The 24,559-nt window shown below is 51.6% G+C and overlaps 12 protein-coding genes across 12 annotated transcripts; 4 read left to right on the top strand and 8 right to left on the bottom strand.

Annotated features, from left to right (window-relative positions):
- Positions 1 to 568: 568 nt before the first annotated feature.
- PtrM4_116160 (uncharacterized protein) lies at positions 569 to 931 on the bottom strand (the record flags this gene model as incomplete). The annotated part of the gene is made up of 1 exon (XM_001934987.2): positions 569 to 931. The coding sequence occupies one exon, from the start codon at positions 929 to 931 to the stop codon at positions 569 to 571; it is 363 nt and encodes a 120-aa protein (XP_001935022.2).
- Positions 932 to 6,318: 5,387 nt separating this feature from the next.
- On the bottom strand, positions 6,319 to 7,056 carry PtrM4_116150 (APH domain containing protein; the record flags this gene model as incomplete). The annotated part of the gene is made up of 1 exon (XM_001934985.2): positions 6,319 to 7,056. The coding sequence occupies one exon, from the start codon at positions 7,054 to 7,056 to the stop codon at positions 6,319 to 6,321; it is 738 nt and encodes a 245-aa protein (XP_001935020.2).
- A 59-nt stretch (positions 7,057 to 7,115) lies between these two features.
- PtrM4_116140 (putative aminoglycoside phosphotransferase protein) lies at positions 7,116 to 7,727 on the bottom strand (the record flags this gene model as incomplete). Its single annotated transcript, XM_066108202.1, has 1 exon — positions 7,116 to 7,727. The coding sequence occupies one exon, from the start codon at positions 7,725 to 7,727 to the stop codon at positions 7,116 to 7,118; it is 612 nt and encodes a 203-aa protein (XP_065961387.1).
- Positions 7,728 to 9,133: 1,406 nt separating this feature from the next.
- On the top strand, positions 9,134 to 9,964 carry PtrM4_116130 (uncharacterized protein; the record flags this gene model as incomplete). Its single annotated transcript, XM_066108201.1, has 1 exon — positions 9,134 to 9,964. One exon carries the CDS (start codon positions 9,134 to 9,136, stop codon positions 9,962 to 9,964), a length of 831 nt encoding a protein of 276 aa, XP_065961386.1.
- A 631-nt stretch (positions 9,965 to 10,595) lies between these two features.
- On the bottom strand, positions 10,596 to 11,116 carry PtrM4_116120 (Small integral membrane protein; the record flags this gene model as incomplete). The annotated part of the gene is made up of 3 exons (XM_001934983.2): positions 10,596 to 10,792; positions 10,932 to 11,024; positions 11,080 to 11,116. 3 exons carry the CDS (start codon positions 11,114 to 11,116, stop codon positions 10,596 to 10,598), a joined length of 327 nt encoding a protein of 108 aa, XP_001935018.1.
- Positions 11,117 to 11,673: 557 nt separating this feature from the next.
- PtrM4_116110 (Bul1-N domain containing protein) lies at positions 11,674 to 13,446 on the bottom strand (the record flags this gene model as incomplete). The annotated part of the gene is made up of 2 exons (XM_001934982.1): positions 11,674 to 13,028; positions 13,194 to 13,446. The coding sequence occupies 2 exons, from the start codon at positions 13,444 to 13,446 to the stop codon at positions 11,674 to 11,676; spliced, it is 1,608 nt and encodes a 535-aa protein (XP_001935017.1).
- A 1,370-nt stretch (positions 13,447 to 14,816) lies between these two features.
- On the top strand, positions 14,817 to 15,810 carry PtrM4_116100 (uncharacterized protein; the record flags this gene model as incomplete). Its single annotated transcript, XM_001934981.2, has 2 exons — positions 14,817 to 15,168; positions 15,221 to 15,810. The coding sequence occupies 2 exons, from the start codon at positions 14,817 to 14,819 to the stop codon at positions 15,808 to 15,810; spliced, it is 942 nt and encodes a 313-aa protein (XP_001935016.2).
- A 339-nt stretch (positions 15,811 to 16,149) lies between these two features.
- PtrM4_116090 (uncharacterized protein) lies at positions 16,150 to 19,120 on the top strand (the record flags this gene model as incomplete). The annotated part of the gene is made up of 2 exons (XM_001934980.1): positions 16,150 to 16,441; positions 16,500 to 19,120. 2 exons carry the CDS (start codon positions 16,150 to 16,152, stop codon positions 19,118 to 19,120), a joined length of 2,913 nt encoding a protein of 970 aa, XP_001935015.1.
- A 672-nt stretch (positions 19,121 to 19,792) lies between these two features.
- Positions 19,793 to 21,229, top strand: PtrM4_116080 (uncharacterized protein; the record flags this gene model as incomplete). The annotated part of the gene is made up of 2 exons (XM_066108200.1): positions 19,793 to 19,861; positions 19,922 to 21,229. 2 exons carry the CDS (start codon positions 19,793 to 19,795, stop codon positions 21,227 to 21,229), a joined length of 1,377 nt encoding a protein of 458 aa, XP_065961385.1.
- Positions 21,230 to 21,587: 358 nt separating this feature from the next.
- Positions 21,588 to 22,361, bottom strand: PtrM4_116070 (uncharacterized protein; the record flags this gene model as incomplete). Its single annotated transcript, XM_001934978.2, has 4 exons — positions 21,588 to 21,718; positions 21,777 to 21,866; positions 21,925 to 22,142; positions 22,201 to 22,361. 4 exons carry the CDS (start codon positions 22,359 to 22,361, stop codon positions 21,588 to 21,590), a joined length of 600 nt encoding a protein of 199 aa, XP_001935013.2.
- A 973-nt stretch (positions 22,362 to 23,334) lies between these two features.
- PtrM4_116060 (uncharacterized protein) lies at positions 23,335 to 23,933 on the bottom strand (the record flags this gene model as incomplete). The annotated part of the gene is made up of 3 exons (XM_066108199.1): positions 23,335 to 23,450; positions 23,506 to 23,779; positions 23,835 to 23,933. The coding sequence occupies 3 exons, from the start codon at positions 23,931 to 23,933 to the stop codon at positions 23,335 to 23,337; spliced, it is 489 nt and encodes a 162-aa protein (XP_065961384.1).
- A 124-nt stretch (positions 23,934 to 24,057) lies between these two features.
- Positions 24,058 to 24,393, bottom strand: PtrM4_116050 (uncharacterized protein; the record flags this gene model as incomplete). The annotated part of the gene is made up of 1 exon (XM_066108198.1): positions 24,058 to 24,393. The coding sequence occupies one exon, from the start codon at positions 24,391 to 24,393 to the stop codon at positions 24,058 to 24,060; it is 336 nt and encodes a 111-aa protein (XP_065961383.1).
- Positions 24,394 to 24,559: the final 166 nt, after the last annotated feature.

The raw sequence follows: 24,559 nt of genomic DNA, 5'->3' as shown, positions 1-24,559 counted from the left end.
TGACGTTGAGCTGCGGCTGCTGGTTCTGGTTCTGGTTGAACTGGCTCTGGACGGGATATTGCTGCATGGGCTGCTGCTCTTCGATGGGGCCGAGAGTCTCAAAGTTGATGTCGTCCATGTCCATGTCGTCTAGCGAGTCCATGTCCTGGACAGTGGACAGGTTGGAGCGGCTGACGGAGCCTATCCGCTGGCGGGGTGCGCCTGTGGAGCCTGATCTTGATTGGAAGCCGTTCTGTTGGTTGTATGTCTCGCCCTGGGTCTGGCTGGGCGCTATTGAGCTGGTAGGGGCGCCCGATTGTGATGTGAAGCCATTTTGTGGTGGTTGTTGAGGGCGGGCAGCGGGTGTGTTGGCGTGTGTCTCCTCAAAGTGCTGGAGCAGGTCGTGCAGCGAGGCCAGGGTGAGGCCGCAGCAGGTGAAGTCCTTCATAAAGGCCGCCTCCATCTTGGGCAGGTACGATGACGAGTGGAATGAGGGCGAGTTCTGGGCGAGGGGAGCAGGCGAGGTGCCCATCATGATGCTGGCCGAGTGTTAGACATGGTAGGCGCTGACAGAAGGGTTACATATAACTTACTCATCACGAATCCAGGAGCCCACTGAGTGGCCGCCCCAGCTCATGCCACCGGCGAAGCTGCCCATGTTCATGCTCTCGCGCCGGCCGCGGTCCTTCATAGTGATGGGACGGGCGCTGCTGTTTCCGTAAAAGGAAGAGCCGAGCATGGTGACGGAGGGGTGGCGCTCACCCATGCCCGGACGAGTGCCATTGGCATGGAAGTCGAAATTGTTGGGGTTGAGCAGGCCCGGTGTTGTGGCGAGGTCGGGCTGAGCCTCGGCCTGCCTCAGAGCAGACGTCAGATTAGAGGTTTGGTTCTGTGGTGAATTGGAGCCATAGCGTGGCGGGGTCTGAATGTCGATGGGCGAAGCAGTCGCCATGTCTGCGAAGCCGCTTTGCACGCGCGGCTCCTCTGGGAACAGCGGGAAGCTGCAGTCGCCCGCGTCCTCAAAAAGCACGTCCGAGTCGGGCTGGTGGCCGGCCACAAGCTCTTGGGGCTTGCGGTGCCAGTGGTTGAAGAGGCTCGCGCTCGGGTCCTTGTTAGTACGGCCAAACTGCGGCGACGAGGGCTGTTCGACAGGAGTGGTGATGGGAGTGCTCGCTGCGGTAGATTCGCGCGGCGAGTGGGAGAGAGGTGGCGGATGCTCGTAGGAATCCAGCTTCACGGTGGGGGAGAGAAAGAGTCTTGAAGACAGGCAATGGGGGAGGGAAGGGGAGGGGAGGGGAGGATAATATGGTGGTGCGCCGACAAGTGCTTAGGCGCGGGTTTCAGATGACTGTGCGGTTGGTGTGGCGTAGGTGGGTGTGTGCGGTGTGGCTGGGGCACAAGTCTTTCTTTTTGAATGATGCGTGTTTTGCACTGCAAGTTTGGCAGTAGTTTGGGTAGAAAGGATAGCGCTGGTAAATAGCCGTCTTTCAAAATACACAAAATTATAGTGAACTCGTTCCCGGGGCCTGGGGGGCTATATGTTGGCGTGGAAGCGGTGACGAGGTTAGTATGGACGAGCGGGCGGGCGTGCTTGCAGCTTGGAGCATCCCTGAAAAGAGGTGGGTGGGTGCGGCCAATTGCGGGCAGGCGCTACTGTGCCTGTATGCGTCGGCGACAGCAAAGGTGCAACTCTGACGAAGGGCGATCGCTGACGATGTGACGAAAGCCACGGCTGGGGTCCCTTAGTCAAGTGCGGAAGGATCTGGCAGATGCGGTACCGTCGTCGATTGCTCGCAGCTCAGCCTGGTTGCAAATTGAAGCGACAGAAACACAGTCATGTGCTTTCGCCTTCTCGTACGGCACTGGCGGCCGAGGCATCTGCATGCCATGGTTTGGGAACGAGAGCACGGCCACACGGTTGCTCTGGTACTGGTACGCGCCCCTACTAGAGCCGGAGCGGTAGTGTCGAGAGCGTCGTCGAGTGTCACGCCGTCGTGCGGTGCATATACAAGCCCACCCTGGCCACCAGTCAGTCCAGTGCCAGTGCCGGCGGTAGCCTCGAGTCGACCCAGCACGGCTTCCTAAGATGCATCGGTGCTACATGTCAACATTCCCAGTCCTTCTAGAAGACGATTCCCTTTTGCCTCATGGGAAGTGCCGCTCGGCCGACTGTCTGGCCTACCACTCAGACTACTGTATTGCCGTCGTCTCTCTTCCACGTGGCGCAGCCAGTCCGCGACCTGGAAGCCCGCCACCGCTTTGTCCGAGATACAACCGGCGCATCATTCTGTTGGTATTGGTGATAGTTGAATTGTATACTTGGTCAAAGCTCATCCGTCCTCCCTTGTCGTCGCAGCCGACTTCACCTGGCATCATACCTAGCCAGTACCGTGCATGCTTGCTGTAGCTTTCTGCGAACCGCCGCTGACGCCCAAGCGCCCTGGTCTGTAGGGTATACTGTACATACAGTAGTCCTTTGGTAGTACTCACACCTTTTCTTGTCTGGGTCCACAGTCCATATGCACCACCATATCCACCACTGCCCTACTGCCCTACTGCCCTACCACTACCACTACAGCAGGCTGTCTATTCTACCTGCAGCCTTGGCGAGACGCCAGCAATCCCCCCGTGCTTTCACTGTCACTGTCGCTGCATGCGTTTCGAGACTCGGCCGGGTCGGCAGAATGCATCTGCCAGCCCGGAGCCCTCTCGGCTGTTTGACCCTCTTGGGCCTTCTTACACAAGCACCCAACTAACAGGCCGCTGCTGCCATTAGCCTGTCCTTTGATGCGCCCTGTATCCTACCATACCCCCTTCACATGTCCTCGCCTCGACGACGACGGCTGCGCGTCATGAGCCCACCTTGCTAGCGGCTTGACGTGTGTATCAAGTCGCTTCCCACTCCACTCGTCAAAACATGAGCAAGAGCAAACAGACCTGGTCGCGCCAGCTACCCCATGGTCTGCCGTTCTGGGGTAGTCATCATGTCGCTTGGGTGCTTGCGTGCTTACTTGCATACCCTCAACACCAACCAAGCCTCTAGCCCACTCAAGACAAAAAAGGCCCTTAGCGACGACCCGAATTATCCTCGTAACCACCACCACCACTCGACTCGTCTACCCACTGCGCTTACCCCCACGGATGTCGCCCTTTAAGCCTCACTTTGCCGTGTTGCTTCATGTGGCTCCTAATTCGAAACAATGCACGCTGTCCTCGTGATTACTCTCCGAAGACCGGACACACTTTCCTGCCATACATAGGCCGGCCATCCTTGCAACGGCATGTCCGCCCGGTGCGCCTTCCTCGACGTTGTCACTGTTGTTGCCTTCATTGGACCCTGCAGCAGCTCCCACGTTGTGACGCCTAGAAAGGGAATTCCGCCCTACACCGTCACGTGTTTCCAATCTTGCACATCACCATCCCACCCGTTGTGTCACCATGTGTAGGTCATCACCGCCTCAGGCCTCGTGGAGAAGCATTGCGAAAGACGTCGTCGTCCTCGTCGTCGTCGCGCCATGGATTACGACGATCAGATGACTCAACCACTCGGCCCTGGACGCCTGCACGCCTGCACGCCTGCGCCGCAGCCATTGTTGAGCACTGCGCCAAACCACTATCCCAGTGACATACATGCTGACCTTCGTGTCGGCGAGGCAGGTTGCGCCTCCGTTGGGACGCGGGCCTTCCGCTGTCGCCTAATGTCAACGCCGCCAAGTGCTTCACTCACGACCCGCGCCCAACCGGTGCTGTCTCCGCCATGTCTGGATGGCGACGTCATTCATTTTTTGACATGCAGGCAGTTCCGATGCGATTAGACACCAGCCCTTCGTCATGCACGACACCTTCACATCTGGTTCGTTGTTGCGGACACGGCTACGCATCGTAAATTGGCCCAACTCTGAGCTCCTCTTACAGCAAGTCTAGCGAGCTCAAGTCCGAGTCAGCATGATCCTCGATGACATTAGGGATGACAGTACCTTTCGTGGCTAGCATGCTTCACCGCCAACGACGCTTCGTGACGTGCCAGCTATGTCGACGTCTGCCATTCGGTAGCGCCAATCTGTGCATATTCTGCTAAGCTGTATCTAGATGTCATCGTAAAGTCTATCTGCTAGCTCTCGTCAATATCCAATCTTCCGCACGTGTTGGCCCTTGAGCCTGCTTCATTGCGCTCCTTGGCTCCCCTCTGGGGTTACCTCGCTATTCTGAAATCATACACATTGCAATACCAAGAAGTGGGGTATGATTCATGTGCTCAACCGCCATCTGTCGGATTCCAATCACAAAACCTCAAAAGTCAACAGTCGCTCCTTGTCGGTCGGCCTCCAAAAAGCAACGAGCATGGCTAGCCAGGCATCCGTGGAGAAGACTGAAGCCGCTCTCCCTGCCCCATCCTCACCCACTTTCCGCTCGCTGGCATTACGCGGTCTGCATTATCTTCCTAATCAAACTTCTCGTTGGAAGCTATTCCGTCTGCCGTCAGATACGGCTGCCGTCAAGCGAGAGCCAGCAACAGCACGACATCGCCTATGCCAGCAGCCCGACCCGCCCCGCTGAGACTCCAGATCTCGGCTGTGACAATATCGAAGATGGGTGGGCCCCACCAGCATAAACCACCTGAGGTCCCTGACTTTTGAGACTTGGCCAATTTCAACCACCGGATAGTCGCTAACGACGCCTCACACGCCTCAAACGCCCCAAAGCTCCGATGCACTTTCCGACACGCGCTCTCCACTATACCCACTCCAAGATGTCTTGCATGAAGCTTTCATACTTGTGCACTAGACAATCTGGCCCTGGGTCGGTCCGAAGACGCCTTTGTCACGTTACCGAGCCGCTAAACAACCACCAAACAGTGCAAAGTGACAACATATGCAGTTTAATGCTGTTGATTTGCTTCATGGGTTCTACACGGTATACCACATCTAGAAGTCCGCCCATGACATCAAGGAATTCGTACCCGGAGCGTATGGGGCGCGGTTGCTGCACATTTCGGTCCTATACGGTGATATCGGCCCTTCATCCATGAAAGACACGAGCAAACGATCAGCCGTCTGACGTCAATCCCGAAGCAGCGAAACGCTTTCGCATGCCACAATCCGAGGGTTCTCGCAACCGTTCATGAACGGTTGCAGATGTGGGGTCCAACCGTTGAGGTTCAGCTTGCAGATCTACGATACCTCAGCCTCAGCTGCACGCGTTTCGGGGAAATTATACACGTTCAACATGCAAAACCGCGTCATTATGATGTTAGAGACGCGCCAGTTGTCACCCTGAACAAGACCCTGGCTAACCAAGCAGTCATGTCGCTACTGCATAGCACAGCACAGTATCCGCTTCCCCGTGAACGCTCCAGGCATCCGGTATCACAACCGATGGCCCTCGGGACGAGCTGGATTGATTCCAAAGTCTGGAGCACAGTGAGTGACGATCGTTCAAACCCAATAGAGCAGGTCATGCACATGATTTCACCTCTGCCCAGCCTCCACATTACGCATTTGGAATCCATACGTATCGTCAATGTCCCAAGATCGGATGCACAGTGATGCATGAGCTTTTCTTGGATTTCGTCACACACATGCGGATCCGTATGTCCCATGCATGATGGCCAGATGGCCAAATATGGAGCCTGTATGGGGCTGGATATGGGGCCCGGATACAACTCCATGGCTGCCGGTTTAGTAACGTGGCTTACGACAGCGAGCTGCATGGCCTTCGGTATCCCCCCTTTCCTATCAATTTCCTAGTATATAGACCGGGCAATGACTCGTTTGCGGTTCCGAGTTTCCGATGTCAATCATCAGGGTTACAACGCTGTGTCACTATGTTAGTCTTCGCCGTTATCTCACGAGTCGACACGGAAAAACTGCGGGAAAGTTGTCAAAATATCAAGTTTTCTTGTTCATTGCTCCGAGTTTCTACGTCAAGTTTCTCTTTGTACATGACCAAAACAGAAAACGGCTAAAATATCCACGCCGTATACTAATCACCTACTTGCTGTTCCTTGTTTCTGATCTTTTCTTGCCTTCGTATGCTCATTGAATACGCCGAATACGCCCACCAAACGAGCGCAGACCCAAACGGACCTTGGAATTGCCGACCGACTCAGCTACACTGAATCGCCAAACCATCCGGCCCATTTCTGCGATGGCTCAGCTACTAGGCCGATGCCGATGGCGATGGAGGCGTACCTGCAACCCACTCCATAGAGCCATCTAGGCTGCAGGCAGTCACGATGGACCGGGACGTTGATTTGGATGCCGAAATCGCGCCAATTCCGTCTTCCTTCCTCCCGGGAGTCGGTGGTGGTTGCTGCATAGAGGCGGAAATCCTGCTCAGTCAGATGAGCACATGCGGTGATGTACGGAACTCCGTCGTATTCCAGCTGGCGGCGCTATCATCCGACTCCTCGGCGCTATCATCAGCCACACGTCGTTTAGCTTCGAATAACGCAATCAGCTCGTCGCAAGATGTCCACCAGGTCGTTTGCATGTCTAGTTCAAAATCTAGTTTTGCTAGGAGTCCCTCGGGTGGTAGCTCCGGTTCGAAGATCTTGGGCAATTGCTTCTTAAGCATGTTCTCGGCTGCTGTCCATTTGCCTTGACCGAGTGCCAACTTGAAATCGTTCACATTAGTACCCCGGAAATTCGGAATCTCGCGAAGCACCTTCTCGACCAAGTCTGTTTGGCTACCACTACCGGTAATTGCACACCATACAGCCTGATAGAGCGCGGATTTGATCGTGTACTTTGCATTCTCGCTACCAGCTTCCATCAAGGCGGCGGCGTAAATTTGGCGGTAATAATGGTGATTCCACGCCATGGATTGGGGGGTGCGCAGGTCGTTTGCCCAGTCTGGGAACCAGTCGTTTCGCAAGAAGACAGGTACTGCTGCTGTACCGATGCTACGCGGCGCGGCAATTGCATTGTCCCAGTCAATGATACCCGTGATGTTGCCCTCTTCCTCGACGAGGATGTTTTGCAGGTCGAGATCATTGTGGCGAATGGTGAATGTCTCATTCTGTTCTGTAAAAACAGGCAGGTTGAAGATCATATGGAAAATGGCTTCGGCTGCCATGCAGAGTGTCGCGCTTTCACGATCGTCACAAAGGAGATAATCGTCTTGAAACCGATCGACTAAAGATATCCGTTGGTTCGTGGCCTAGCGTTCACCTTTAAAAGAGTGTCTGGATAATTTTCGTGGACGCAGAAAGATGGGCCTACTTCTTCCAGCGAACCGTCTGGATTGAAAATCGGCATTCCGATATGCGGGAATGAGAGAGTCTGAATCTCCAGCATGATGCGAGCTAATGAGCGAAGAAATCTCAGACGCTTCTTTTCCATGACTGCGCTCGGGACGTCAGCCGCCAGATAGAATGGATCGAAACCAAACTCTGGCGCCTGATTAGACAGTTGGCTACCGTCGTCCCACATGGTGTCAGCAGTCTGGCCGGGTAGCTTCGTCATGAGGATGTACGGGAAACCCAACAGATTATCGTGACTGGAACAGTAGGCGATGACATGAGGCACTGGCGCCGTAGTGTTTTTGCGGATGTGCTCGATGAGCTGGGCCTCACGCTCCAGTACGTAGGCATCGTTTTCAGTCCATTGATCGGTTGTCGAGTGTCCTGGAACCCGTACCACATACTCAGTGACGTTTTCCCCGTCTTTGACTTCGACGAATGTCGCAGCGTTGTAGAACCCATGCTTTCGACCCACTACACGAATGTCCTGGATGGTGTCGGTCATGAGTTTGGTGATACGGAAAAGCTCTACGTACTTTGCTTCAGGAATGGTATTAGTGATCTTGAAGTCACAGCGGCGATGGCCCCAGTTATTGTCGTCGTCTTCGTCGTCTTCATCACCCTCATTGTCACCCTCCTCGTCTCGGACCTCTACAGTGTCTTCCGAGGTGGGTTCTGGGGCATCTTGGACGATGGGTTCTGGCACATGTGTCGCGATAGATTCCGGGACACCTTCCATGGTAGGTTCTGGCGCATCTTCCGAGGTGACCTCGAATATTGTAGCAATCATCGCAGTACCAGTGACAGTGTCGTGGCGGTAATCTAGCTTGAACTTCTTGCAAACAGCTTTGAAATTCTTGCGCATACAGTCTGAAAGAGGGAGAGAGTGTTCCGTTGGCGCAGTAGACTCCGAGTCTACCAGTGAATGGGTCATAATCGTCTCTTGAGAAGAGGAAGCTGCCCGACAAGCAGTGTCGAAAGAAGTGGTAGTCACGTCTTGGGACGATGACATGTGGCCAAAGCTACCAGCAATCGAGTGACAAATACGTTTGCCAAATTTGGCAACCTTGCGAAGGCCGAAAGCCATGCTGCCGGTATTGAGGTTTTACGTTTGCTTGTCGAATGTGCAATAAACGGTGCGTTATCTCAGTGGTTGTGTGTGATGGATTGAAGTGTGCGCGATATGAGGTGTGAGGAGGGTAGAGCGGGAGTGGGAACATATGTTAGGAGGGGCTGAACTAGTGCGTGAAGCATGAGAAGCGTCGATTACATGGTTCTGACGAGGGCTTCACCCAGCCTTTTTGCTCTTGCCCTAGTGCGTGAATGAAGACTGAACAGTGTTGCGCACAAAGAGTTCGTGGGGCTAATCCTGGCACGTGCGTGTTGTCGGGGCTGTACAGCCAGTTTGAGTAAACAATGTGGAGGGAAACTATAGTAATTGTTTGTTGAGTTATGATATGGTGTGTTTAGATACGTGCTGTCCGCCTTGATCCAGATACATTACTAGAATGTATTGGCGCTTGGCTTTATAAGAAAGCTGATATCACTACGATTTCATGGCTTCATTGGTTTATGTTCGATTTCACACAGTATGCGCCGTACAATGTTGAGTTCTATCACAAGCTTGAGACGTTTCACTCGTCATGAATACTCGCCTAGTCAGTGCAGGTGTGAAGGTACTACACCCGCCACCTATGCGACTACAAGGCATTCGCGACTATAGCCGCACAGCACTCAAGCGCTACAGGTCCGGCTATCCACTCTCGCCCATCTGTCTATATAATTTTCTCCCCGCTCAGATGTTTTACGACATCAACCCGCACTCCCCTGATCGCTCGACCACCAGCTCCAACTAGACCAGAATCCAACACCTTACAATCTCCAGCAAGACTATCGACACCAGCATTCAAGATGCCCCACGTGTCTAAGCACAACAATCTGACCAAGAAGGGAAAGAAGACGGCGACGGCGACGGCGCCAGAGCCAGAGCCACCAGCTCATTTGGCTTTTCAAGAAGCACACTACAACGACGAAGATGTGGTGCGGGACTTTAGTGACCTACTATCACGAACGTGTCGAGTTTGGAATGATGGTAGTTTCCATTCGGATATGATGAACGGCGGAACAGGTGCCATGTTCAACAATGGCCATCACATCCCCGACGGCGGAGCAAAGACGCGTAAGTCGTTCGCCAATGGTACATTTGCATTCTGCCTTGAGTGGGTAGATGTGGTCTTCGACGGGAAGACATATCGGGTTCGGTGTCAAAACCAATTCCTCGTGAAATCAGATCAATGCACTCAGCACTCAAAGATCGTCCACAAAGATCGTCCCAAACGCGTTCTGTGCATGCTTGGTCGTAGCGACACGTTAACCTGGGGAATATTAAAGGAGGACGCAGACGCAACTCCGTTGACAGGTGAACAAGCCAAGGCAAAAGCACAGAAGGAGTGCACCGATCTACAGGCAGAGGTTGATCGCCTCGATATGTTGGGAGAAGATGTTACCGAACTTCGGGAGGAGCTAGCCAAGAAGAAGAAAGCTTTGCACAAATGGAAAACTGCACCAGCTAACGAGGACGCAGCCCAAGCGGAGCGTGCGAATCCAGTTGTGGGGACTATTCTGAGTTCCCGTCGAGGTGCTAACAACTCAGCGCCTGGCAATCCAGTTCTGGATGCTAAGGCAAAGCGGAACCCAAATGACAAGAAGATGACTCGTAAGACAAATCAACAGCCTATATAGTTCTTGCCAGAGTAGGTGCTTTCCAAGATGGGGAATTGTCTAGACATCAAAGTCTTCTCCTAATGCCGCAGTGGTCTCGACTACAATCGCCTAGCTGCCCACGGAAATAGCAGGACTAGACAAAGCCTTCCCTACATGACTTCCATTCCAGTCTACGCATACATCGCGCATTCCCCACGGCCAGTCCACGTATACACCGCGCATTCCCCACGATTTCCCTATCTATATACCCACCTTTCCTTTGCTAGTATAGTGTTGGAGTTATCAAGGATCCGATATTTTGCTCACACATTTGTTGTGTGAAAGCAGACGGAGTTCAGCTCCTGCTCTGTTGATGTTGGAGAAATTGTTGTTGATACCCCATGTCGCCGCGTTCGTAGAACGGTCAGGCATCATAGACTTGCATTTATAGAAGTTAAATAACAATGATTTATTCCAAAGCCACCACTTATTATCTGAAACTTACAATGAACCTGTCGTGATGCGGACGAGATTCTGATAAGCTATAAGAGTATCATATGAACAGAAAACGACCACATGGCTTAAAACATATAAAGAGTAGTCCTTGAGAAGCGTTTATAATTGCACATACAATACATTGTCTCCCTAAACCACCACCGCCATACAGCACTCACACGCCATACCTAAACTCGCGCATCTTCTTCTGATAATACCAAGTCGCCAAAGCACCCGTCGCACCCAACGCAATCGGCACCGGCGCACGCCCACCCGTTTTAACAATGCGAGGAATCGCAGAACCCATTAGCAACACACTATTGCCCAGCGCGAGCTCAGTGCCATAATCCTGGTTTTGCTTGATGCGGTAGCCTACCAAGTCAGCAATCGTTGCCACAAAGAGATTTCATGTGGTGAAAGGCGGCTGCCGAGGTCACGAGCACCAAACCATCAACAAGACCTCCGTGTTCCCATGCGGTGGAATTTCGAAATGGGACGGTGTTCAACATACCAGCATACGCATACGATATACCCAGTCCAAGTCCTGCGACGAGGCTGGGTGTTGAGCGTGTTCGGAGATAACCGGCTGTTCCTCCGCAAGCCACTACACGGGCATCGTCAGACCTACCCACACGCAAATGTCCAGCGCATTGACTTACGTAGGCCCGCTAGTGTGAAGGAGGGGTGCTCGGCCATGATTCCTTTGATTTTTGGTTGATGGGAGAAAGCTTGGTGAGATGGGATTTGTGAGGTTCAGGTACCTAGGTGGGTTGAGGTTGTGGCGAGATCTCCGTGGACACAGATTTGCCAAGACATTATGAGATGGATGCATTATCGTGGGGGGCACCCACCTAGCTTACTGGTATGCGTGATCGATATATTTAATGTTAGATTTTGTTGCATCTTCAAGACATATGTTTGGGGGTTTTTATCGTTCCTGATGAAATGAATACATTATACACTAAACGGCACCAGCACTGGTTTCCATGGTACCGGCAACGAGTACGCGAAGCATCGACAATGTTTAGGATCAACGGTGTATTAGTTTTTTCAGAATTGAAGACTGGGTATCTTGCATCTAAAGTAACTAGGATGAATCTCATCATGAGACTGACAGATTAAGTATGCTGTGGATAATTTGATCGTGACACTCAACGCCGAAATTTGAAAAGAAAAAGTGACAAGTCTCTCTATAGCAGCCGTCGATGAAAGGTCCACGGGATTAATGTATATCGTCCCTGCCTTTGGAATCCTCAAGCGATAACCGAGTGGCTGATGGTACATCTGCTCGTAGATGGCGCAAACGCGGTATAATCAGGTGGCATCTCTTCCCTGATGCTGACGCTGGCATTCCTGCTCGCCTCAAAACTTGGCGGTGCAATACTCCTTGGCACAAATATTTCCGCTGCAGTCCTAAATGCAGTCTCCTCCACACTCCTCACCCTTGCGTTCTCAATCCCGGTATCGCTGCCTTCGGCGCAAATTTGGACGGGAACTTTGAGACGCAGACTGGAACAGCCATGTACATGGAATTGTAGCGCAAGGGTGTAAATTCGCGAAATGAGACAACTGTGAAAGGTAGGAATGAAATTTCTCGTCATAGAGAGGGTGATGGGCACAAGGATCTGGGCTGTGTAGAAGGTGCCCTTTTTGTAGTCCTTGGACGCGGGAAGGATACCAATGGCAAAAGCTTCTTCGGTTTCACTCGTCGTTGAGCAGTCGCTGATTCCAGAGTCACGACGTAGGAGAGATGCAGCAGGAGGGTTGAAGGTGGCATCATGCTTTTCCCACTGCGCTGATGCAATGCAGAGGTTGGACAAGGGCGCGTATTCGGAGTAGAGACCTTGGGATAAGTCGAAGCCGAGGCTCGATCGTACTGGGAAGTTTTGCCTGGGACTTGAGGCGTAATAAGTCGCAACCTTTATCTTCGTCGACAGTGAGCCTAGCTTCGGCGGGGCAGCAGTCTCCTCTATGGGATCAAATCGTAGTACCAGCTTGGCCATGGTGCCTATTGATCTGCCTTCAGCGGATCGAGCTCCTGAAATGACCAGAGGGGGCGGCTGGACGGTCTTGGCTGACAGGGTTCCAAGCTTTCCCTGGAATAGTCCCTTCTTGACCGTCTTCTCTTGTCGCGGTCGGTAGTCTTCGTTGTGGTCAATGGTCAGTGGAGGCTGCTCGGGAAATGAAGGCTTGACGCGGACTTTCTTTGTCTTATCCGCGAGTACAGTTAAGCCTTCTCCCCCGCGCATGTGCGCAATCTTGACTTGGATTGCATATGTAATCTTAGACATGTCTGGTGCCAGATCATCGAGCAGTGTGCTACCGAAACCGGCAAGGTCAGGATCGCCAATGCTGGGTGGTAGCAAGAGATGTTGTTCGCGGACTTGATCTGAGATGACGTTGTGTGAACAGGCTTTGGGCAGTAACTGCGATGGGATTGTGAAGGTGAAGGGGAATATGTACGCCTTCCCAGCTTCAAAGATTCTTGGGGTTGGAAAGTTTGATTCGTTTATTGGCTGTCTAAGAGTCAAGAAACGGTGCTTTGCCTCTGTTCGTCCTGTCATAGTCGGCGTGGTTGTCATCCTGTCTACGTACACTTGGCTTGTACCTGGGCTGTGTCAGCTACCAGTCGCACTCATTAAAGTTTCTCAATAGAAAGACCAAAATGCCAGGCTATACATAGCTGCGTTGCACGATGGAACCTTTCAGCGGTGACATTGTATACGCCGGTCCATGGTTGTCTTCTAGAAGCACGGAAATAGCACTAACTTACCAGTGAATGCAATGTCAATATCTTCGAAGCGTGTATCATGCGGCGCGGTAATGGTGACTGTACCGTTGAGGGTGTCCATTGAAGAGTAGCTTGTGACAAACTTCTGTTGGTGGCCATTGCTGTCGTCCAGATGGATGACGATTTTGGGCTGGCCATGATGCGAAATGTTGCGGACCTTGTAACCTATCTGGTTTCCAAGCGCCTGCATCCTGTCTGGCTGTACAGAGACGGAAGAAGCTGGAGAAGAAGGCATGTCGAAACGTTCTCACCAGCAAAGCAGAAGACAAGGCGGGGAAGATAAGATATGTTCAATGCGGAGAAGTGACCGGGGTAGCGATAGTACGAGTTAGAGCAAGGGATTGAGGTGGCAAGCGGAGATAAGGTTGAATCAAAAGCCAAAACAAGTTGGGCCTAAGGCGATCTTATACATGTCATCTGCATACACCCTGGCTTGAGTCATCCCCAGGCGGCAGAATACGTGATGTGAAGTTTGCTGGCTGCAGGATGATGCGCTGGGGGATGCGCTGATGGCTTGCTTTGCCGTCGGGCACGCGGGACCTTCAGTTGTCCATTCAAGAAGCCAGGCCCTTTATGCCGATAGCGCCATGCGTTAAGCCTAATCGAGCGACAGGTTGTGCTTTTCTCTGGAAGCCTACTACAACCAAAGAACAGCACCCACATTAATAGCGGTCTCGAAGGCGTCTTTTACATGTTTGCACCGTTCAATGGAGGGTCACGTTAGGCTGCAGCGTCAAACAACAGTGTAGCAGTCGTCTTGCAGCAAGTCGAGCCTCCAATTGCCCTGTGTGAAGGACAAAGACGGAATGTTTGGGGTGACTGCCAACGCTAAGAGCATACGATGAGTGGATATGCGGTACGATTGGCTCTTTTGCAAATTTTCAGCGTTATGCCGTTAAATAGTAGAGTCAATAAAAGTCGCGTTTCAATCTTTGACGCTGCCATCGGCGTCCTCCGATGTTGCATTTGCAATGGAATTTTCTTTCAACTTGGAGCAGGAGGAGTGCGCAAAGACCACCATGGTGACCTAACCAGGCGTCTAGGCCGCGTCAAGAACATGTCGAAGTTTATTCGTAGGGCGCGCATGAGAAGGGCGCTGGTGATTAATCAGCATGGCGGCCTAGCATGGCAGCTGAACTCCGACTAGTCCGGTATGCCGACATGAGTCAGCCATGCAATTCCGAAAGCAAGCAACTTTCCCATTGTGTCGGCAATAAGCAATACGCATGCACTGCTGGTCAGACAAGGTCTGATGATGCATATTGAATGCTGAAGGTACAGGCCTGGGATAAATACTCTCTGTCTAGGTGGTGAGTGCAAGGCCTTGTGTCGGAGGCTCCTGCGGGGGAACTGGCAGCCCCTCGGCGAACGTCATGGCATCCTCACCAGTCGCCCATGTTTCCTTCACACTCGACTCAGAAGACAGCAGAGATTACGTTCAACAGTTGTTACATGTACAATTCACTGCATAAGCCAGACACAACCTCAAACGTGTACAGTAGGGGTAGCATGACGATTGCACCCCGCCGCTTACTCATTCAGTTTGCCTTCTTCCTGCCACCTTGACACTCTCCAACGCGCCCAAACGCGCGCACACAACCGAACATGCCAGTTGATAGACACGGTGACTTGATCATCATGGCCACAGTGCAAGATAGTAATAGCGCAACAATGGTAGATGGCCAGCCTACGCCGCCTGCCTCGAATGCGCCGTCACAGCACCCATCGCCCTTGCCGCAGCCACGAAAACACCCACTCAAGCCTGGCGGATGGCGCGAGTCCGACTTGATCCAGTACCTAGACCACGGTGTCAATAGCATCCAGAAGCGTGTAGATAATCGTATGACCAACCGGAAGCTAAAGCCTGCGCCAGGTGAAGAGGAAGGCTACAAGGCCTTTTGGGAAGTTGCAAAGGATCTTGATGGGCTGGTAGATGTCGTATGGGTATCTGGGTCTCGTATGCTGCTATTCTTCGCTGGTGAAATGGGCGCTACTGACATGTCTGTAAGCAAACCTCCAGATTCCCTACCTGCTCAACTTGGCCGTCCTTGGCGCCGAATTCCTCCCTCTGTTCGCATCCTCGACGCCATCCACACAGGCCACCTTCCGCTTGCTTTCAAAGCTAGACTACGCCTTCTCATCCCTGCTCACCGGTCATGATGCCGCGACTGGCGACCAACTACCCGGTTTCGAGGGCGGTCGCACCGTCACTACGACAGACAAGGTCCGTCTGAAAGGCATTGTTGATCGTACACGCCTCACCGTCACGCGTGTGGTAAGCAAGGAGAGCGTTGTGGGCGACGAAGATTATGTTGGCGACTCAATGGATACAGATACGGAGAAGGAAACAGATGCGAGTGGGCGTCAGGCAACTGTCACGTTTGAAGGGTTTGAAAACAATGAAGAAGACGAGGAAGACGACGAATGGGAGGAGCGCGGTGTGGCAAGTATATATGAGAAGACCATCGGCCAGCTCGGCGACGTCTTGGGTGGTCCCCCGATTGGCATCATAACTGACGACTGGGCTGTCAATGGCGGCACTGAGCAGGAGAGAAGCGGCAGGGGGTTTGTAGAGTCTGACGGCGAAATGGAGCTTTGACATGTAAGCTTCAAGTTTGGTGTTGCACATGTTTGCCATTGCATGTCACATGCACATGTAGAATTGCATGCTGGTGGGTAGTTCCTAGTCTTTTCCATATCACATATCTCGGTGCCCTAATGTACGCATGTGTCTTTCTCATTCGCTTCTGCTAATCTGCCGAGCGCTGTACCAGAATTGGCCGTGGGCGGTGAACAGTAGGGAGTGCCTGCCCCCGCCATAACCACTCAAAGCACGGCCATCGCAACCAGAACCGAACAACTCTCCCCCCTTGCAAATTCGGAAGGCGCGACTCGTCACCTGGGCCCCATCTAGGTGCTCTCACCCTCGCCCGCAGTCATGCCTACCTACTTTGCGCGTGGCATAACGGCGCGTCTAGCCGCAATGCCATTAGAAGACACCACTACGAGCAACATCATATTAAGGAAAGGTGAAGCAGCTAGGCAGCAGGCCGAGGCGTCAAAAGCAAAGTTCCTACAAAGCAAACTGCTCGCCGAAAAGCCGGTGCCATTTCCAGGCGACGAGAACAAGTTGCAGCTCAATTGGCTGGGAGGTGCACCTTTCATGCAAGTTCGTGCCGGCAAAGACCTCTTTGCCAAAGGCAGTGACGCAACAACCGAAACCACACAGCGTACGTACTAGGAAGACCAATTGACAGCACAGCGGCTAATAGACACTTGTGCATGCAGCCATCGACCTCATGCCTTTAGCACTGATACTCCATCTGCATCTCTCTGACAAGTCGTTCGTATCTGGACTGCAGGACCAAAAGACGTCCCTCAAGATCGATGTCTTTTTCAACGGACAGCTCTCTGGATGCCGATTCATACCCGTCCACGATCTGAGATCTGGAGTTCAGGGTCTCCACCAAACGTTTTCCGGTACCAGGATCGACTTCCTTGCTGAGCGACCGTGGATTTTTGTTCCACCCGAGTCGACCGCAGTCGGGACTGTGAGGAAGAATGACGACAGTGACAACACTTCGACGGAAGAACGCTGGCGGCAACTATGTCAGGCATTACAGAACGAGGCATGCGAGCGAGGCACGAATGAGGCGGGAGAAATCCCCCCTACAGCACATTTCTTGAGCGCCCTCGCCACCATGCACCCGCCAGACCAAGTGTATGAAATGCAACAGCTAGGTAAAAAGAAGTTCGGTACCATCGACATCATCGTCACTGCTGGAGAGGGTAGGAAGATTACCGATGGCGTAGGCTACCTGAAGGCACCGCAGCGCATGGTGGACACAAACTATCCATTCGAACCAACAAGTGATAGTGGCGCGGAATCTCAACATAAGCCCGAGTCTGTGCCGAAAGTCGTCCATTTACATGTCGATGAGCATGTCGTTGAGTTGTCAGAAGAGCTCCGCTCAAAGGCGAAGGGCCCCATGCCTTCAGTGTCTCCGCACGCTCATGGTGACTTGCAGAGAATGTCTACCCGGGCGACTAACGGAGCACAAGAGCTATCTTCCCCTGGAATTGGAAAGGTTTACAAACAAGTTCCAGATGAACAAGATGCATACAGAGATCGAAGGCATAGAGTTCAATGGCCTGGTGTGAACCCGACTAGTTTGATTCAAGATCGTCCTTTCAATACTTTTGCACCACAGCTCCACCTATCGCCTCACAGTATGCAGCCATCAGATGCAGCCGTAGAAGGCGCAATGTCTAGCGGTATGAAAAGCCATATGACCCCACCATTCAATGTTGGACTATCTAGTCCCCTCGAGCACTTTCCACTAAGCTCCCATAATTTAGATCGACGTACTCACACCCCGTTGTCGACTGTAAGTACGGGAGCCAACCAGGTACTGTTCAGTTCCAGTCCGTACACAGTGCCATACTTCTTGCCAAAGCGACCAACTGCACATTCGCTCAACGCCGACTTCCCGGCTCTGAGCTACTCTGTACCCCCCATGATGCCCGGATATCGCGATCCAGATGGCATCGAAGTCAGTGCCACAAATCCGCGTTCCTGGAACCATTCGCAACCTTCCATGATGCAAGATCCCAGAGTCCCGCTTGCACCTCCCTCACTGTTCCATCGCCGACCTTCGGGGGCATTGCCACCTGTAGGCTTATATTCCGTACCCACAAAACCGAAACGCAGTCTGTCTCCTCAGAAGAAGAGTGATTCGAAACGGACAAAGAATGTGGGCTCACAAATTTCTATCAGTCGACTGGAAGTCAAGGGACGGAACGGGACAGTTTTGATCGATCGTCGTTGGACTCCGGCAAAGATTCTCAGTACAACGTCGAGTGGACCTCACAACCATGACGATAGAACTTCAACAACTGTAACCACTGGCAAGAACTCAGGGCTGACTGAGCACGATCCTAGGCCTATGGAATGCAGCAGGTCGACAGAGAAACCAGTATATTTAGATTGTCCGGCCCCAACGCTGGGTGGATGTAATGCTGTCCCCCCCTCAACCATTACTGAAGTCAAAGAGAAACATAGATCACTCAGAGCGGGGAATTCATCAAAGCCATTTGCGGTGACTTCAACGCCAACGGAAGCAGATACAGATTCGACAGAAAAAGCAGGCAGCTCTGAAGCAGACGTTGCAGAGTCTGGTAGCCTATTGACTACACACCCTACCGAGTGCGTTGAAGGAACTTCTGAAACTTGTCCTGCATCAGAAACCCGCATAATGGGTGTACAGGGACCCAAAGCAAATCCATTTTGGTTGGAAGACCCTGAGATAATGCTAAGAGAGGCCTCGGCTCAACGACGAGCTCGACAACAGACCAGGCAAAGCAACGTTCAACCTGCAGCACCGACACCCATGCCCATAGGTTCAGTCAAGCCTGACTCAGCGATGTCGGGATCTGTCAATACATCCCCCCTTTCTAGTCTGCACACCACGCCCGATATCGACATGCAAACCAAAGCACATACCGATCCGACCAAAAAAGCTCCTTCGCGTTCGACCAACCCTTTGCCCGAGAAGCAATGCGACCGACAACGAGAGCTCAGGCCCACACGCTCTCATACCATGCAAGACCCATCTACCGCAAAACTCAACACCACGTCCCAATCTCGCGTTGGAAACCCCGCCCAAACTCCAGCGAAGTCCGCATCGAACAGAAAACCCCAGCCCAACATCACTAAGCAACCTCGCAGCCCCAAGCGCCTCCAAACAAACGACAATCCAGCTGTCAACCAAGACTGCGTCATCGCATTTGCGGAGAGTAAGGTCAAGACTAGCACACAAGGAGTGTTGCGACAGATCAAAGGGGAGAGGTCGGGGGTCTTTACAGAAGAATACGTTGTCTCTGCGATGCGGTTCTTTGTAGAAGCTTGAGTAGGGGAAAAGAGTGGAGTAGGATGGCACGATGAGGTTTTGGGATAGTTCAATGATTGAGCTTTATGATGATGATTTCAGGCTTCCTGTGTGTCGCAGCAGCGGATAATGTATAATGTGTACTTCCTGTCGAGATGGACATTTTGTAAAGTATTAGAGCTGTGCAATTAAATCTTGTTCGTTACATGTATGCAACGGCCACTTTTGCAGGCCTGTGGATATTTTCCACATGCGATAACTGTCTAGGGTAGGAGTTGCACGTGCAACACTTGACATGCGGGGCTACGCCCTACTCACCACGACCTTACCATCCTCAGGTTGACAACTACAATGATTTTGAATCGGGCGTTGTTCTTCTGCGATCTTCGGAAGGGTGTATGGAATGGGTAGCATCTTCGCCAGAATGGACATGCTACTAATGTTGGATTGCATCCCAAATGCACGCGCATGCAAAGGGGCTGCGGGCGTAAGTGGAGCACGGCACGCGGCTCGCCATATGCAGTCTAATATCCACGTGCTGAACAGGTACCGGCGGATATATTGCAAAAGAAGCGGATAATCACGCCGCCGTGCCTAGCTTTGCTCAAAGTCTGGTGTGTCTATCATTCCGATTCTTATTTCCTCTCCACTAAAATGCAACATCTTCAACTCACATAGCGGCCTCTAAGCAACATGGCTGCCAAGCCTAGTTCTCAACTACTCCAATTGCCGTTGGTTATTCTTCGCATTGTCGTAGAAGATGTACGTCCCCGGGCAGTTGCTTCACGACATTATTTTGTTCTGATCAATCACTTTTGCTAGCTTTACGAAACTGATCAGAATGCCTACTCCAACTTTCGCCTCGTCTCAAGAACATGCCGTAATAGGTCCGAGTACTTGCTCTTCCGCAACATTACGATCGATGATCGCACCGCCGTTAGTCAAAGCCAGTCAACAAAAATACTAGAGAAGCTCAAGGATAGCAATGGGGTCACTGGAGAGTATATCAGACATCTAAAGATAGGCCCTTTTAAGGACGAGGACAGGTTTGAGATAGAAATCTCGCCAATGCTAGTGGGTATTCTAAAGAACGCCCACAGCCTGCAGGACCTCACCTGGAGCATGAATTGCGCGCCTCTACCAGTCATGCTCGATTCATTTCACGAATGGCACCCTTCGGCACATCTGCATATGATACTCCGAAATCGCAAATTCAACCCCCTCAGCCGCGATATACTTTCTTCTCCTCAACTGTACACCCTTGACACCGAAGTTTACCGAATTATGCCCGATGACACTGAACGGTCGTTGAGTGAGCTGTCTTTGATTAAGAATAGCATAGCTCCCAGTCTACAAGTCCTGCGTCTTTCATCTCGCGGTGTCCACGCATACCCACAACGTGCGCAATTTGAGGGCTGGGAAATTATCAAACACAGCACATTCAATTTCGACTTCCAGCCCGGCGACCGCTTTCCTGCACTCTTGGAGTTGGCCCTGGAGGATGATGAGTTCATCTTATCAGAGGAAAACTGCGATCTATGGGCGCGCGCAACATCCTGGGAACGACTAGAGCGCCTGGATCTCTACAGGGGCGCGCCGCGCCATTTTTTCGCTTCCCTCACTAACCGCTCTACCAACCTCAAGTATCTCAGATTCTACATCAACTCGCCGACCTCCAATCGAACATGGGATCTTCATCCTTTGGAAACTGGACTTCTCGTTCTAGCAAAATTCTTTGCTTCTACTGCATCCCTCCACACTCTCGACTTCGGTGTGCAAGATCTTGACGTTCTGGCGCGCACTTTACGCGTCATACTACAGAATCTTCATGGCAGTTTGCGAAACTTGACGATAACGAGCAGTGGAGGTGGCAACTATTCAGGTCCCATCGATTTCATACCAGGAATGTTGGCCTGGGATCTGGAGCACTACATGGAAGTGCTTGAGCTAGCACCTGGGTTGGAGCATCTGGACGCGCGAATTGGCGAGGATGCAGTTGTGGGAGATTGGAAGGGTAGGGAATGCTATGCGGATTCTGGGAAGAAATGGAAGACTGCGGAAAAGAAGATCAAGAGTAAACCGAAGGAGAAGAAACAGCGGTCCAAGAAAGCGCAGAAGTTGGTGTGGTAGGGAAGTGCAATGAAGCTATTCAATACAGATTCAAGGAATGCGCAAAGTCGCAAACGTTTAACTGAAATGTGCAGGCCACACCGACACCGCTATCTTTTTATCCCCATATAATACGTGTTTGCGCCATTCCTGTTCTCTGAGGCCTTCATGGAGGCGCCCCATGTCCCCCAGGAACGTTCCTCCAGAACCCGAAGCGGCAGCCTATCCTGTCGTTGTTGGGGCAGGACCCCACCATGTACCCAACGGATTTGTCCACGCTGCTGCAGAGCTCACCGGCCTCGTTGTATAAGTAGGCACATAATTGGGAATACTGACACAGTAGTCATTGTGCAACTGTATACCAGAGCCTGACCCTCTGTTAGTAAATGATCATCTGCCGGTTCATGATGCTGGTCTCACAATCTTGCTGTACCATGGGATTCCAGGCGACGAAACGAGCATGGAGTAGACCGTATTTGTCTTCGAAAATCTGGCATGGATTTTCCAGATCTAGGGTCCTTCAGTGGGCTGAATGCCTCGGTGAACAGATAGTTCGTGGGGAGCTTACAGTTTGTGGTATTGGCCATGTCCCACTTGTTGCAGTTCTTGACGATACCTGGTTGGCGAAAGTGCATCGCTTTCGCAAAGTAGCTGTGGCCTTGGGTGAGGTCTGTCAGCTTTGTCCCGCATCAACGGCGACATATCGGATAACTTACCAAGCTTCCATCTGTCGCACTTGGCCCCAAGGCCAGGATTGAACGCCTCGAACGTCTCGTAATCCAAATCCCAAGCCTGCAAAAACTCATCGCATGTTTGTCCAAAGCTCGGCTGGTCTTCGTAGGTGCAGTATTGTGTGACGTTGGCGACGTGGAGGATGGAGGTTTGGACACAGTATGTGAGGTCGTTGTTCAGGACGCATGAAGAGCTCAATGAACTAAACTAGTGATTAGTGTTGACAACCACACCACTTCTAAATGCTGTTTATGACTTACGGGTTCCAATTGACGAGTTGGTCGACTGTGATACCGTAACCCTGGGCAACGGCTGCGCATCCTGTGCTTGTGCCGACGTCGGTAACGTTGATGTACTTGTCGCAATCGAGCCGTGTGCCTTCGGCTAACTTGTATGTCCAGATATCGCTGCCGTTGATCATGCCGCTAAAGGTCGGTTGCGGTATGAGAGAAGCATCGACTCCATAGAAGGGCGGGAGGCTTTTTCAAGTGTTAGTTTGGTGATCCACGGGACGCTAGCCACAATAGAGAATGATAAAATAGCCAACTTACGTGACCGATGGAGTTGGTGTTGCTGCTGAAGGACTAGGGTTCTTCCAATCTCCCCCTGGCGTGGAAATGCACACTAAACCCCCAACAAACTCTCCAATCCTCTTGCAATCGGAGCCGAAGTCACGGTTCCAAGTAGCGACCTGAGTCCATGTCGATTTATTCGCGTCTGCGACCTTTGCACAGGTGTCGCCCTGTTGTACGAGTCGGGTTTTACACTTGGCATTGGTAGAAATACACAAAGTGCCAGACTTGGGGAAGTTGACACATGCTGCTGCAAGTTTGTTGGCATCAAGAAGCCGGTCAAGTGTCAAGGTTGGGGAGAATCATGTCGTATTAGAGCTATCGGAAAGAGGTCTATATACGCAGTGGGAAGAGGGAGTGAAGGAGCTAGGCCGTAAAGGTACTAGCGGGTAAATGGGTGGCTGCCTGGTCGCCTAAGGAGGAGCCAAGGGATAAGCCCTATGGCCGACACGATATAACGCTAAATTTAAGTAGGAAGAGAGGTCACGTGCCCTAACCTCTGTCGGTAATTGCTTGAACCCTAATTCACTAGTGCATTTTCTTACTTTACGCAAGATTTTCGTCGTATATAATGTACTAGAATCTCAGCGACAGTATACGTGGGACCTTCATTCGATAATATAGTAGTTGAGGCCGTGCTGTGGAGTCTTTTTTTTTAAAAAAAAACTCAAGATAAAAGGTGCTTTCTCGGAGATATTTAGGCAAAGCTCTCTGTATTTAAGAGTGCGATTCAGCTGAACACCTAACCCTTACTCCTAAATACAATCCTAGTACTAAACCTTTCACTAACATTGTCCAACACCTGACACTGCAATTGAAATACTACGATGACCCACCAGGGTACAGAGCTTTGGGGCACTCAGGCTTAGGAGTAGGGCCGATGTGCCTGCAATACCCCTTTGCTACAGGACCTAAATAGTAACAATGATCCCACACTCCTAAGAGGATAGTTAGTTTAGATTTCATCAAAAATTGATATATGATTTGGCTCACCCTCAGCACCACATTTGTCATTATTGCAACCCCGTTCAGTAGCAGGGAGATGAATTTCGACGTTCCCGGCGATGCCGGTTCCACAGAGCTTGTTGCCACTGTTAGACAGATCAGTCCATCGGGCCCTTCCCTTGACCTGACCGATATAAGGCCTGAATGTGGCGATACATGGATGTGAGGCGTCGCAAGTAGCACTGTAACCGGTTGCAACGGCATTACCCCATGTGTATGAGAAACCAACGCTGATATCGATACCCTTCCAAACGGATGCAACCTGAACTTTGTTAGCCTTGATCGTGTGCTGATAGATCGTAATATTGTAGACTTACTGGGCCAGCACCGGTAGTAATTGTAGTGGATACTGAGTAAGAGTACGTCGCAGTGAACGTGTTTGAAATCGAACCAGGTCCGCAAAGAGGAGACGACATGACCTTTGTTTCTCCCAAAAACTTTGACCAACTGACATCGATCAATTGCCAAGTTCTGTGTGTGCCACACTCACAAGGGTTGTCGGAATTGCATTGCCTCTTGTCTAAAGAAGATCTTTTATAGTCAGCAGACGAAGGTGAAATTAAGAATAGAATTAAGGTCATACTCTAGCTTTTTTCCATTTAGTTTCCCGAACAGTTCCTCAGAAATATCGTAACCGCCAGTGGGGATTTTATAGACTATACTTCCATTGTGGCGAGTAAGGCTGCAGTTAGCAAGCTGAGGAATTAGGATTTCGTCGCCTCGGCCGGTATCGATAGGTTTCCCAGAATGGATTTTGGAAATATCCCACTGGAGTTCTTTCCAGTCAATGTTGGCGCTCTGGTCGGCGGGTATGGCAAAGGCATGGGCTCCTCCCCCAAGGGATAAAGCAACAAAGATAAGATTAGAAATAAGCATCTTGAAGTGAGCAATGTAGTAGTGAATGCTTGAGATGTTTAGAAGAGTTCTGGTGGATTTAGGAGCTCTTTAGATAAAACGAAAGCTCGCCAGCCCTTCTAAAGATGTCTTCATCTATCGGCACACTAGCTAATTATCTTCGAATTTGTTCTCCACATCAGACACC

The sequence above is a fragment of the Pyrenophora tritici-repentis genome, chromosome 6, assembly GCF_003171515.1.
Source record: "Pyrenophora tritici-repentis strain M4 chromosome 6, whole genome shotgun sequence".
NCBI classification, from domain to species: domain Eukaryota; kingdom Fungi; phylum Ascomycota; class Dothideomycetes; order Pleosporales; family Pleosporaceae; genus Pyrenophora; species Pyrenophora tritici-repentis.
This window is presented reverse-complemented; position numbering and strand designations above follow the sequence as displayed.